Source organism: Tachysurus vachellii, chromosome 4 (assembly GCF_030014155.1).
Source record: "Tachysurus vachellii isolate PV-2020 chromosome 4, HZAU_Pvac_v1, whole genome shotgun sequence".
Classification (NCBI taxonomy): domain Eukaryota; kingdom Metazoa; phylum Chordata; class Actinopteri; order Siluriformes; family Bagridae; genus Tachysurus; species Tachysurus vachellii.
In genome coordinates, this window is record NC_083463.1 from 20,898,140 (window position 1) to 20,911,744 (window position 13,605).

The 13,605-nt window shown below is 39.8% G+C and overlaps 1 protein-coding gene across 2 annotated transcripts in view; it reads left to right on the forward strand.

Annotated features, from left to right (window-relative positions):
* cacna2d2a (calcium channel, voltage-dependent, alpha 2/delta subunit 2a) overlaps positions 1 to 13,605 on the forward strand; it is a 208,094-nt gene that overhangs the window by 94,285 nt on the left and 100,204 nt on the right. For both annotated transcript variants that reach the window (XM_060868309.1, XM_060868310.1), the window contains exon 4: positions 8,331 to 8,390. In XM_060868309.1, the coding sequence (XP_060724292.1) occupies positions 8,331 to 8,390 (60 nt within the window). The remainder of the gene's footprint in view (positions 1 to 8,330; positions 8,391 to 13,605) is intronic.

Here is a 13,605-nt window from a genome sequence, read left to right on the forward strand (position 1 = left end):
GTGTGTGGGTGTGTTTGTGAGTCTGTGGGTGTGGGTGTGTTTGTGTGTGTGTGTCTGTGTGTTTGTGTGTCTGTTTGTGTGTGTGTGTCTGTGTGTGAGTGTGTGCGCATGTGTCTATTTGTGTGTGTGTCTCACCGTTAGGAAGAATAAACAGCAGCTATTCATATAAAATGCAAATGTTTTTACCTTTAGCGTGAGAGGACAAGCAAAGTGGCGAAACACAACACAAGGACAACATAATATAAGTGTAGAATAATATTAGGAGGTCAGCCATACTGCTGCAGGTTCAATAGTGAGATAGCACCTTACTACCCTGGACTATTCTGTGCTTTATCTCACATTATTTTCTCCCTTTAGAGTTCTTTAAAGATCCACTGCCTCCTCCTTGTGATTTATAAACTGTAGCTTATGTCCATCTATTCTTAAGACAGCAGAACATACAGGAAGACTCATGATCGAATGGGCCTAGAGACCCCACCCCCACCCACCCCTACCCCTACCAACACACACACACACACACACAGAGGCAGCTCTGATGGAAACATGCTGCAAGACAAAAGACCTGGACGAGAAAGAGAGAAGAAAAACAACAACAAAAAAGACTGGTAGAATGAAGAGAAGGGAAAAAGACACGAAGAAACACAGAACAGTTTTCCACTGCAATGTGTGTGTGTGTGTGAGAGAGAATACTAAAGTTCATGCAGACTGATAAATCAATTCAAACTCAAATCAACCTTAACAGATAATACATTAGCCACACACACACACACACACACACACACACACACACACACACACACACACAGACATGCTCTCTCCCTCTCACACACACACAGACATGCTCTCACTCTCACACACACACAGACATGCTCTCTCCCTCTCACACACACACAGACATGCTCTCTCCCTCTCACACACACACAGACATGCTCTCTCTCTCACACTCACACACACACACTCGCTCTCTCTCTCACACACAGACATGCTCTCACTCTCTCTCACACACACACACACTCTCTCACATACACACAGACACACACTCTCACACACTTAACACAGGTTAGATCTACATTCAGTGATTCTGGACATTCTAAATTATTACACACACCTGCTCCGTAGTTGGATTAGATTTTTGAGCTGTGTTCCAAAAGACGTACTACACACTTACACTATGCCCTATGTACTGTAGCGTCTAGTAGATGAGAGTTATAAAGTTTGTATCATCTCAAACAGAAAGCTAACGCTGCCTTACTAACCAGGTATAAGTCGTTTCCCAGTCGATGACAAATGATGTCACATGCACGTACTGTAATGTGACGGCGCTAGCTTTTTATTTAAAAGACATTCCATAGATATCTTGTCTCTTTAGTCAGTTTTGGTTGTTTTCTGTGTAGTTACTCCACCTGATCAGTTACAGCTGAACAAAGTGAAGACTGGACTTTGTTCACTTTTATGCAAATAAGTTGTTAGTAGCCCCTTCCATATTCCGCTAAACTCTTCCCACTGAAGTCTAGAAACATCTCCTACACTGAGTTGTGTGACATGTAAAGTAAAGAAATGAAAAAAAAAAAAATGGAGATTTAACTAATACAGGGGGGCACGGTGGCTTAGTGGTTAGCACGTTTGCCTCACACCTCCAGGGTCGGGGTTCGATTCCCGCCTCCACCTTGTGTGTGTGGAGTTTGCATGTTCTCCCCGTGCCTCGGGGGTTTCCTCCGGGTACTCCGGTTTCCTCCCCCGGTCCAAAGACATGCATGGTAGGTTGATTGGCATCTCTGGAAAATTGTCCCTAGTGTGTGATTGCGTGAGTGAATGAGAGTGTGTGTGTACCCTGCGATGGGTTGGCACTCCGTCCAGGGTGTATCCTGCCTTGATGCCCAATGACGACTGAGATAGGCACAGGCTCCCCGTGACCCGAGGTAGTTCGGATAAGCGGTAGAAGATGAATGAATGAATGAATTTAACTAATACTTCACAGACTAAGTCATACTGTAAATAATTGAGCTGTACAAAAATAATAAATAAATCACTGCAAGTGTTACAGTGGCTGGGAAAAAAAATTTGTTTAAGGAAAATTGCTATGATTTTAAAATCTTTAAATGTGGATTATAGAAACATGGGTCTCACTGTAACATTATTTATATCATATGTTTATACTAATTCACTCTAATACCTCATTATACACGTCTCTGTAGTTACAGCTCATACCCTTGTATAGAAGAGACTCCATATAATCAATAAATGCTAATAAATCTAGATTTTAAAGAATATCTGCAAGAAAGAAACACGTAGAGTTGTCGTTTTAGTGGCGTTTTTAAGGCAAAGAGATTTTTGTGAGATTTCTGGAAGTGTCACATTTTAGACTTTTGTAACAGTCAGTAATGGCACACTCACACTACGCCTGCTTACCTCGTACCATGCCCAAGCACCATTGTCCCCGGTGTGGCCTGGTGTGTGTACACTCTACACCACAGGAAAGTCTTCAGGACACTTGGAACATGACAAGCTGCACTTCTTTAGTATTTTCCCCAAAGAGAGGGAAAAAATAGAGACCGGGGTGAGAATTTCTGTTTATAGCTGCTATAATGTAGTGTTTTGTGAATGTTCCACAAGATAAAATGGAACTATAATAGAATAAAAAGTGCAACATATTATTCATTCATGAACTGAAAACTGTAGTCGTTGAAAAATTGATGAGGCGTACAAGGAATAAAGCTCTTCACGAGGTGATGTCAGAGGAAAATATTACCAGCTTCACGGGACATCACAGCCCTCCACAGTTGATTGTTTTTCCATATCAGCACGGCCCATTTTCTTTTATTCATTCCATAACTTTTTTTTTTTTTTTTTTTAATTCGTTAAAACAGTGTAGAAGCACTACAGTACTTTTTATTTCCTTTTGTCTGGGATGTTTGTTTGAAGGGACATGCTGTATCTGTAATAACATTTTAGACTTCTCGTTATCAGTAACAGGGTTGTGTATCATTAAACTATTGTGTTACTGTTTCCCATTTCATTACGAAGAGACGCTGGTATAATGTCACATCCCTGGATGCATTCGGCGGTAAATATTCACAACCGAGTTCTGAAAAAGCAAACTAAATGCCATCTCAATTTAACTCTATGCATCTCAATTACATAAGCAGGAGTAACTGTATGTAAATCAATAGTCTAATGATCTCCAAATGTCAGCTGATAAAGAATAAGCGCTCCACTCTTAATAGTTTCACCATTCGATGAGTTTGACCCGCGCATTACCCTCTCATAGAAACTCGGCCGTGTACTCTTGAGCTACAGCTCTTTTCTGAAGAGAAGATTTTTTTATTATCTGGCTCAGTCTATAGCAGTAATCATACATGGCTCAGCTCAGGTAGCTTCAAATGGGAAAATTGTTCCAGTGTCTTCACCAAGTCTGGTTCCAACTCATATCAGATATCAGTCGAATCTTTTTCCTGTGATGCTTTTCTTTCTTTTTTAAGTCAAGACTCTCTCAAACGAGCCTTTTCCAATGGATACAACTCATGAACTAATGCTCCAGCCATTCATCAGGTCATATCGAACAAAAGAAATAGAAATTGAGGCTTGCTGAAGGCGGTGTTATGGCTGCTATGACCTCGTTTTTCATGAACTTTAACAGAAATGCACAGAATGTTCAGGTTCAAACAACAGCCTGTTACGCTATACTGTTAGCCATGAACATATCCAAGTTAATGTAATAAATGTTATCTGTAAACGCATTGCAGTTCAGTACCACCCTGTACATTCTGTTTTTCTACCAATTATAAATGTATATATCTGTACAATTCAAGATTCATATTAGACTTATTTTTAAATGTGTCTTTATTTATCCCCAATGACCTAACCCTAACCCTAGGCAACTGTAGCAAGGAAAAACTCCCTTAGATGGAAGAGGAAGGAACCTTGAGAGGAACCAGACTTAAAAGGGAACCTCATACTCATTTGGGTGACACTGGAAGGTGTGATTATTATATACAGTCTGAGTTTTGTGTATTGATGAGGAGGTTGTTGTCCTCAAAGACCACATGTAGCTGGCAGAGTCCAACTGAAGCTGGTACATCTCTATAGGCCTCAGGATCCTCACAGGTTTGGCCTCATCTCAATGAAGGTCCGAAATCTTCATGACTTTTTCATCAAATATTGGACTTTTGTTTATAAAGGAACACATAACTGGCGCACATTCCTATTTTGTATACACTATACTTATGCACATAACAATTGCCATAACTTTATTTATTGTACACATACTGACATATTTATCTGCACTTCCATTTCACTTTTTTTCTACGATTTACACTTCGGGTAGATGCTAAACATCTTGTACCTGTATTATGCAATGACAATAAAGTTGCTTCTATCTATCCTGTACATTTCTAGCAGTTGGCAGACGCCCTTATCCTGAGCTAAATGAGCATTTGAGGGTTAAGGGCCTTTCTCAGGGGCCCAGCAGCACCAGCTTGGTGGAACTGGGTTTCGAGTTCACTTACCTTTCAATTGGTAGCCCAACACTATAACCAATAGGCTACCACATCCTACATCTATCTATCTATCTATCTATCTATCTATCTATCTATCTATCTATCTATCTATCTATCTATCTATCTATCTATCTATCTATCTTCAAACTCTTCAAATCAAAAACTGAGAGCACGCAGCACAGAAGTTCATATCTGCCTACAGACTCATACTTACAGCTCAACAAGCAGCATTTCTTTAAATAGAGGATACTATAATATGTCCCACCGAGTCATGTGAATTTTTTTTCCAGACCGATAATGACAAGGACGTGTTCAACTATATCCTGAGAATCCACCCGCTAAGTTCCCCCACTCAGGTTCAGCCTCTAAACTAATGGCGCATGCTTACTGACATCTCTAGGCTGACTGAGCGGGATCGGTTAGCGACACGCAGCACATGGCGTCGAACATGCTCTTTTGCAGCAGCACTGCTCACGATGGAATTTACTTCTACATTTCATTTCCATTTGATTTAGCTTTAAAAAGGATCTGTAGAGAGTTTCTTTAGTAAGCAGGAACCGGTTACAAAAAGAGTCTTGTGGTAACATCGACATACAAAGTGATATCAAAGTGAGAACCTTCTATTCAAGCAAAACAACGAGTTTTCCCAGCAACTGACTGTAGAATGAACTTCATCTAGTCTCTAGTCTACTTTCCTTAATATCAGTGGACTAGTGTACTGTATAACCCCCTAATATGGATTGGTATACAGTCTTCTATATTTCAGCTATCTTATGCAGTTTCTACTGGAACTGGTGACATTGCCAGCACAGGATTCTACCAGTGAAGGCAAATATGAAATTATTTTCTCTGAAATCTGTGCACATGTCTGTCGCACGAGAGCTTTGGCTGAATGTGTGTTACGACACATGCTAGCTCAAATCTGCGGCGATTTAGAATAATTGCTAGCTCCTCTAAATATGGCAGGGTTTGCTTCATTTGGCATTCATTTCTGCAATCGCAACATCACAAAATCCTGGAGCGACTGGACACTTCGGCCTAATCTGACCACTGTTGTTCTATTTAAGCACTTTAGATACTGATTGTAGCATGAAATAGAATGTTCAATGTTGAGTTTCGAGGGACGACAGTTTGATTGCGACGAACAGCAACAAACAGGCGCAACAGAGCTAGCACTATTCTAACAAGCTGGTGATGACATACTAAAAATACATGATCAATGCCCTCAGGTTTGTTGAAAACAATCTTGTGTGTGGCAGCGTTGTTTTAATACAGCCAGAATTGGCCCACGGGAGCGCAGTGTCATTTGAAATGCACATTACTCCTAATGGCCACGCCATTACACATAGCTGCCCTTAAATTAGCCTTGCTCGCCTGAACGCCTGCTATTATGATAATATTCTGAAATTTATTTGTGCAGAACCCCGACATGCTGGAGAGCATTTAAGGCCATGATGAAACTGCTGTACGTAACTTTGCATTAGTAATCGTGTAGTGAAGACCTCAACGAAGGGTCTTGTCAGTGTGGAAGTGGCAGTTTTATGCCGCCGGTTGTGTAGCAAGTGTAAACAGAAAAGGCTGTGAGGACAGCAGTACAGGACCTCTTGGCTGAGCCTGCGAATGTGTGTGGGAGTTGGCATCCTGCTCTCTTACAGGTAGATGACAGGAGGGCAGGTGTGAGTGGGTTGAGTCTGGACATGACCCAGACGCTCTTGCTGTGAGGATTATGAAGGGAACATGAGAGAAAAACAAACCTCATGTTTTAAAATAAACAGATTTACTGTGACTTATTTAATGATTCCGACTGGAGCTCTTTGCATGTGTGGGTTTCTTGCATGCAGACATTTTATTGTTAGTTTGTTAAGAGCTATTTTTCATCACCTTTGCATCAACTAATAAAGATTTGGGAATACACACAATGAAATGTTTCAAAATGACCGCAGATTTAGGCCAAATCACATTGCATCAGATCGACACAACAGACATTCAGACAACAGCCTCTTCAATTCATGTGCATCAAACATGAGTAGAGCTAATCTAAATAATCATTACATATGTGTCTTTACTGGTAGACGTATAAAAGAACACTTCTGTGCTGGAAATTTCACCAGTACAAGTATATTTCTGCAAAAAGGTACGCAGCCATCACAAAACAATGAAATGTTGGAGGGACTGATAATATAATAGATAATGGATAATGTGTTGCTACTCAAATTTTTTACCATTAAAATAAATTATAATAAACACTTTGGAAGAGAACAGATTAAATACAGGAAAGCGAGTATTTCCAACATTCCCTCAGTGTTATCTGGAGAGCAGCTGTGCAGTGGGGAAGATCATGAGAGCAGCAGCAATCGCAAGTTTTAGGTGGTTTTACAAAGATATGCAGCTACAGCGTTATCCTTTTGCCAATCAGACGTCTAATTGAGCCTATCGAGATAAAGTGGGCGGGGCTTCTAAGCGACGTCAGTTAATATCGTAATCCAGCTCATGCCAGATTGGCATGTGGATCGGATCGTCTGCTGTTTCATTCAGGGAAAACAGAAGACTGCTTTTTTGCCGTATTAAGTGTTAATCAGTGTTAAACGATGGTGCTCAATTACAAAGTGCACGAAGGTGAACAACAGGGTTACCTTCAGAATAATATTAATGAATGAAATGTTGCTGAATACCGTCGAGAAGCTTACACTGTTATATCACACAAGCCTAATGTGACGACCGGGTGAAAGTGGAATTTATTTTGGAAAAGTGGAACATAAGTGGACAAATTTAAAAAAAGACCTTTTTAAAAATGAAAACTGGCTAAATCTACTTTATAGCGATATTATTAGCCATTATTGCTTCTGTCCCTCCGGCAGAAACCTTAATGGCTCTTATGTAAAAATTCAAACTATTCACTAATCCTTTTATTGTTCCTTGAATTGATACGACTTTTGCACAGGGGCAGCACAAAGCTCGATCCTGAGCTCGGATTATTATAAATAAGTATGTAGAGCATGGTATTTATTGCATTAGACTGCTGATGTAATATGTTATTACTCATACAATGTAGTGTTCTGTACTGTTGTAGTAATGGAGAATTATATCCGTCAGAATTAGCACTGGGGAATAATTCATGATTTTCTATCAGTGTTGTATTTACATGTACAAACCATCTGCATGAGACAAATCCCAGTATGTTTTATGCAAATAGGGTCATACATGTCATTGCTTTTCACTCTGCAAGTGCTAAGATATTCTAAGTGATATCTAGTGACATTATCGGCATGTTTAGGATACAGCATTGAGTTGTCCAACCCAAGGAAACTCTGTATTAGGAAGCTGGATTTTTCATTTTTACTAAAGCTGTACCGATGGTTCCTTTTATACTCAATTTTATTTTGCTGAAATATATAAACAGACAATAACAATCACCAGCAATAATAAATGGTTATGTTTGTTTTGGGAAGTCTGGCCATGGGTGTGTTCTGGGCTCCAGGCTTCTTAAACACTACTATCTCACACAACCACAACGCTCTGTGCAGATCCAGGAAACAATTAGTTTGGCAAATAATCTGTCAGGAACTAGTTATTATCTGTGTGCCTGGCATCACATTATGCTATTGTTTATTATTCTTTTAGCAACGTGTTGACTATTTAATTACTTTGAAATTCTCAATTACACACTAGAGTCCTCACATACAGTTCTGTTCTTAATATTGTATTTCAGACCTGCAGCCTTGGCCTCTCTGTTTTGCCTCTGGATTTGACTTCTAGATTACGTTAACGCAGTGTAATTTAACTTATAACCTTTGCAGCTTAGCCCCTGACCTTTTAACCTTTTATGTTCTACAGAGGCTGGCCAGAGAGGCGGAGCAGATCCAGACATTGCACCCCTGGCGAGACAACATTACAGTAAGTGTGTCTGTATTTGTTGATTTCTAATAGTAGTCATGTGGACTGCACTGATAGTCATTCAGGTATCTTCATCCAAGATGAGGATACGTCACTGAGGCTTAGAGAATAAAAAAGACTCTACAGAGATTATTTCCGAAACGAATGTTTACCCGCTGCCTTAAACACCTGAGTAAACTCAACTCGATGGTAACCATTGTTTCAGCTCACAAGTATTCAAGAAAATGAATTACTGTGAGTTTAATTTTCAAAAACGTATCTATCCAAACCTTCTCGAGACAACTGGAGTTACAGAGAAGAAATATGTGGGCATAACTTTTGAAGGGCTGTCATGTTTAATGACCTTTATAGATGGTGGGAGATGATATAACATGGGGCAAAAATATAAAACGTAAGTAATACAAATTACTCCAGTTTAAATTTATATAGCTAAGCATTTGACACTGCCAACTTTCAAGAACAATTCAATTTAATTTTATATGTATAGTACTGCTAACAATGGATATTATCACACAATGGATTTAAAGAAATTCTGAAAAATATCTAAATTCATCAAATGAGTTTAAGAACTGAACTGAAGGGTGTGATGAAGTAAAAAAAAAAAAAACACAACTCTATATATGATGCATGGAGTTCGCTACACAAGTTGGGAATTTATGAGATAAACCAACTATATGTGCAGTTTGTAGAATTAAATCGAATTAATACACACATACAAATGTTACTATCCAACCCCCATTATTACTGCATCCATTAGTGGAAAAGTGCCACCACAGTACAAACGGTTAAAGTGATCACTATGTTTTACTTTATCATCAAATCCAAAACATTACTAGTGTAAAATTGGGAAAAGGGGCAGGGCTTCACAGAGAGTATGACACACTTGTGCCGATCTCAGTTAGCTCATCTGCTATCCAGTGTGGCGCTTGTATGCAAAATACATAATCACCAGCGTGTCTGCTAGTCTGTTAAATATTTATTTTCCATCTCAGCCCATCACCCGTGCCTCTGGGGCACACCCCACCATTTCAATACCTCTGGTCTGGAAAATGAAGTACTGACACAGACTGCTTGATAAGTCAGTTGGTGTCATCTGATCGTGTCCCACATAATAATCCGAAAGCAGCCGAACATCCAAGAGCACTTTTACACCCCTGCAAACCGCATTACTGTGTGTTCTAGCCCCTGTTCTCAGCCACGTACTTCAAATATCCTTTACAAAAAACACCGGCACCACACACACTCTTTCGTCTGTCTCCAGGGAGACCACGCTTGCTGTCATGCTACACTTCCTACAAATGGAATTTTAACCCCATGCCTCCCGAGGGATATTTGAGAAAAGACTCTAAAGCTAATAATTATGAAACCTCCTCACTGCGAGAGCACATTTCTGTTCATGGCTGCTTAGCCACTGCACTCACAGGGAGGCAGGGAGAGAGCTGCCTATCACTCCACACACTCCTCGCTTAGAGCTCTGCAACTAAATGTATTTTATAGCATCACATGCATGCACACAGACATTACATGCTTTAAAAATCTCTCGCCTCTGTGTGTTCTGCACGGGTAAAGTATTGCCTTTTTTTCTCTCATTGGTCTCTGTTTTTTCCCCTGATTTTTTATTTTTTTTTGGTTTATAACAACAGGCTTATGCTGAATACCACAAAACATCCTTCACTGTTTAAGTTTCTTCTTCTCTTCACATTTAATTCTCTCCCTCTCTCTCTCTCTCTCTCTCTCTCTTTCTCTCTCGTTCTCTCCCTCCTCCCTGTTATCAGCCCTCCTCATTTCTAATCAGCCATGAAAACAGTTTGAAAATGTCATATTGTTGCAAACACTGCAAATGAGACCTAATGGGGGTGCAGGCATTAATAATGTATCACAGAGCTGATTTCATTTGCTTTTATAATTAGCCCAGGTAATGAAGCACCGTGGAGGCCCGAACCATTTCTGCACCTTCACACAGGAGAGAGGGGCGAGACATGTCCTTTAGTGAGGACGAGTGTCTTTGTTGATTCTGGATTCCCTGCTCTCCCCCTCTTTCTCTCTCTCTCTCTCTCTCTCTCTCCCTTGTTTAGCAAATGTACACTTTTTCTTTTTTTTGGCGTAAGACTGCTGACTGACACTGTAATTAGATTAGGCCTCCATGCTTTTTGGGCACATTAGGGACCCAGAGTGAAAAGCATGTTAAAGCAGTTGGAGGGAGGAAAAGAGACTAAGAGAAAAAGCTAGATGGAAGGAGGGGAACAGAAAGAGAGAGAGAGTGAGAGAGAGAGAGAGAGAGAGAGAGAGGTGTGTGTGTAAAAAATAGACAAAATAGTATAATAACGTAGAATAGTAAAAATGTGTGCGTGCGTATGGATGTGTGCTGTGTACATACTCAGCTCTCCTACATCATGTGGTGCATCTACTTGCAATACTTTGGGTAGTAGCGCTATTAGGCTCCATCATCCTGTGCCTGAGTACTGACTGTTTTGTACACGGCCCTGCATATTCATCAGAATACTCATCAAAATGTTTATAAAATAACCACGCTATATAAACATAAAGAAACACTCTGTTGTGCTCTTAGTGCTCTGTTTTCATGCAAAAACTAAAGTTATACATCCACCTCCAGAAGTATTGGAGCAGCAAGGCCAACCCTTTGCTCTACAGTGAAGATACTGTATGTGGGTTTTGAGATAAAGATGGATATGAGTTTATACTCTTTTTCTGATATTTACATCTGGGTGTGTTAAACAATTTCAAATACAGAGCCTGTTGTTTGCATCCATCTGTTTTTCAAGTGGTCAGAAAAATCTGTACATGTGAGTGACAGCTGCTTCTTGTTGTCCAGGTGTACGCTGTTCAACCTATTGTCTAAACAATATAAATATATCCAAAAATATCTACTCTTAGTTTCGGCCAAACCAAAAATAGACTTTGTTTAAAAAAGGATAAACCTTTGTTAAAAAGGATTAAACTAACATGGAGGACAGCCAATACAATCATTTGGATGTTGGATCCTGAAAATGATAGAATCCACTGGTGTACTAAAAACCAGACATGGTAGTAGGAGAAAGTTTTCAGAAGTTTCCAGAAACATTCCGTCTGCCAAATTACAGAGCAATGGATCCAAATGAATCAAGACGAACTTCATTATGCAGCAAAACAATGGCACAAAACACACTGCAAACTCAACACAGGGAAAATGTTTTAGACTGACTAAAAAGTCAATCACCAAACCTTAACTCAGCCGATCAGCATTTTACCTCATGAAGAGGAGACTGGAGAGGATGCAACACTGGTCACAGTCATTGTAAGCAACTCACATGCTAATATCTAATATTAATAGATAAATATTATATCATTAATATAATAATAGATTATATTATTAATAATAATTATTTTTAATTTACACTTTCATTTACATTGGGGGGGGGGGGGGGGGCACGGTGGCTTAGGACGTTCGCCCTCACACCTCCAGGGTTGGGGGTTCGATTCCCGCCTCCACCTTGTGTGTGTGGAGTTTGCATGTTCTCCCCGTGCCTCGGGGGTTTCCTCCGGGTACTCCGGTTTCCTCCCCCAGTCCAAAGACATGCATGGTAGGTTGATTGGCATCTCTGGAAAATTGTCCGTAGTGTGTGATTGTGTGAGTGAATGAGAGTGTGTGTGTGCCCTGTGATGGGTTGGCACTCTGTCCAGGGTGTATCCTGCCTTGATGCCCGATGACGCCTGAGATAGGCACAGGCTCCCCGTGACCCGAGGTAGTTCGGATAAGCGGCAGAAAATGAATGAATGAATGAATGAATTTACATTAGGTCTGTCTGTACTTATACTTTTGCTCATCTAATAAATTGGGTGAGGTGACATCTTTTAAATTATTCAGCACGTCTACTATAAGGGAATCAATGTTCTGCTCTGTTGTCTCATATTCAACTTCATCAAAACATTCATTCCGCACAGAATCTTTTCTAGAAAGCATGTCAGAGCTCAAAAAGCACCTCATGACACATGACACTTCACTGTTAAGCTAGCTGGATACATGCTAATTTATTCAGAAATTGTTTGGCACATTTACACAAGAAATTTGCCATTCATTAACATAATTAAATTCAGAAAAATGCTCTTATCTGAAGAGATTAGAGCTTGCATGTAATTTTACTCCTAAGGAGCCTCGCGATTCACATTTTCAACTGACAAGCTACAAGACTGGCAACTAAAGCTAGATCGAAAGGAATTAGTACAGATCTTATGAACCCCAGTCACTTCTTATTAATAGTTTTAATGAAAGAATTAAAGAAAAAAAGAATTTATATGAAGAAAATGACGTCCTTTAAATATGTCTGGTCAAAGTATGTTATACTATAAGCATTACACAATGTCACCTTATTGTATGTGGATTCCTAAATGTATAAAGTATAGTTTAGATGTATTATATTTCTAAGAGCTTTTAGACATGAAGCTAGCAATAATAATCCCAGTCTTAGCACTACCTGTGACTTGTTATGATCACAGATTTGATTTTGCCTCTTAAGAATCTCTTCACAGCTGCGTGTCCCAGCCGCTGTTATTTATAAGTCCAGCCATTGTGACGAATGTGCCGGTCGGCCATTATGGGCTTTACAGTGGGCTGTTGGGGTGAGGACTCGTTGTACTCACAGTAATCTCAACAGCAGAAGTGGGGCTGAGGCTCGTTTAAATCCATCTGAATGCAATAGCGTGTGAAATGGATATTAAAGTGGTTTATTGTGTCTTATTTCTCAAGGTCATTTGGGCTCACAGCTCTGTCAGGTTTGGCTTGTGACCTGGTTTTCTGTTGATTAACGCACAAACCTTGGTGTTAATTTTCTAGCTAATATTTATGTCTCACTTCAAGTATATGCATTAATATTAATCCTATTAAATTCAATTAGTCATATGTTGGTAAGTAAGGCATGAACTGGTCATTAAAGCACTCAGGATTTATAATCTGGTCTCTTTGAGTGTCGTGAATCTGCATTTAAATAATATGTCAATTCACACTCCCATTTACACTATATGTTACATTCACATGGGCATGCAACTGTACAGTGACTCTGATTTTTAATTCTAAACCTCTGTCAGTCAGCATGGGCATCATACATCATACATACATACTGTAACATGCAACCACAGAGACTTCAGAGTGACTATTAATAAGCCTGTGGACCTCTGACTACAAGTGACCACTGTTTAACATCTGTGTTTTACACAGACA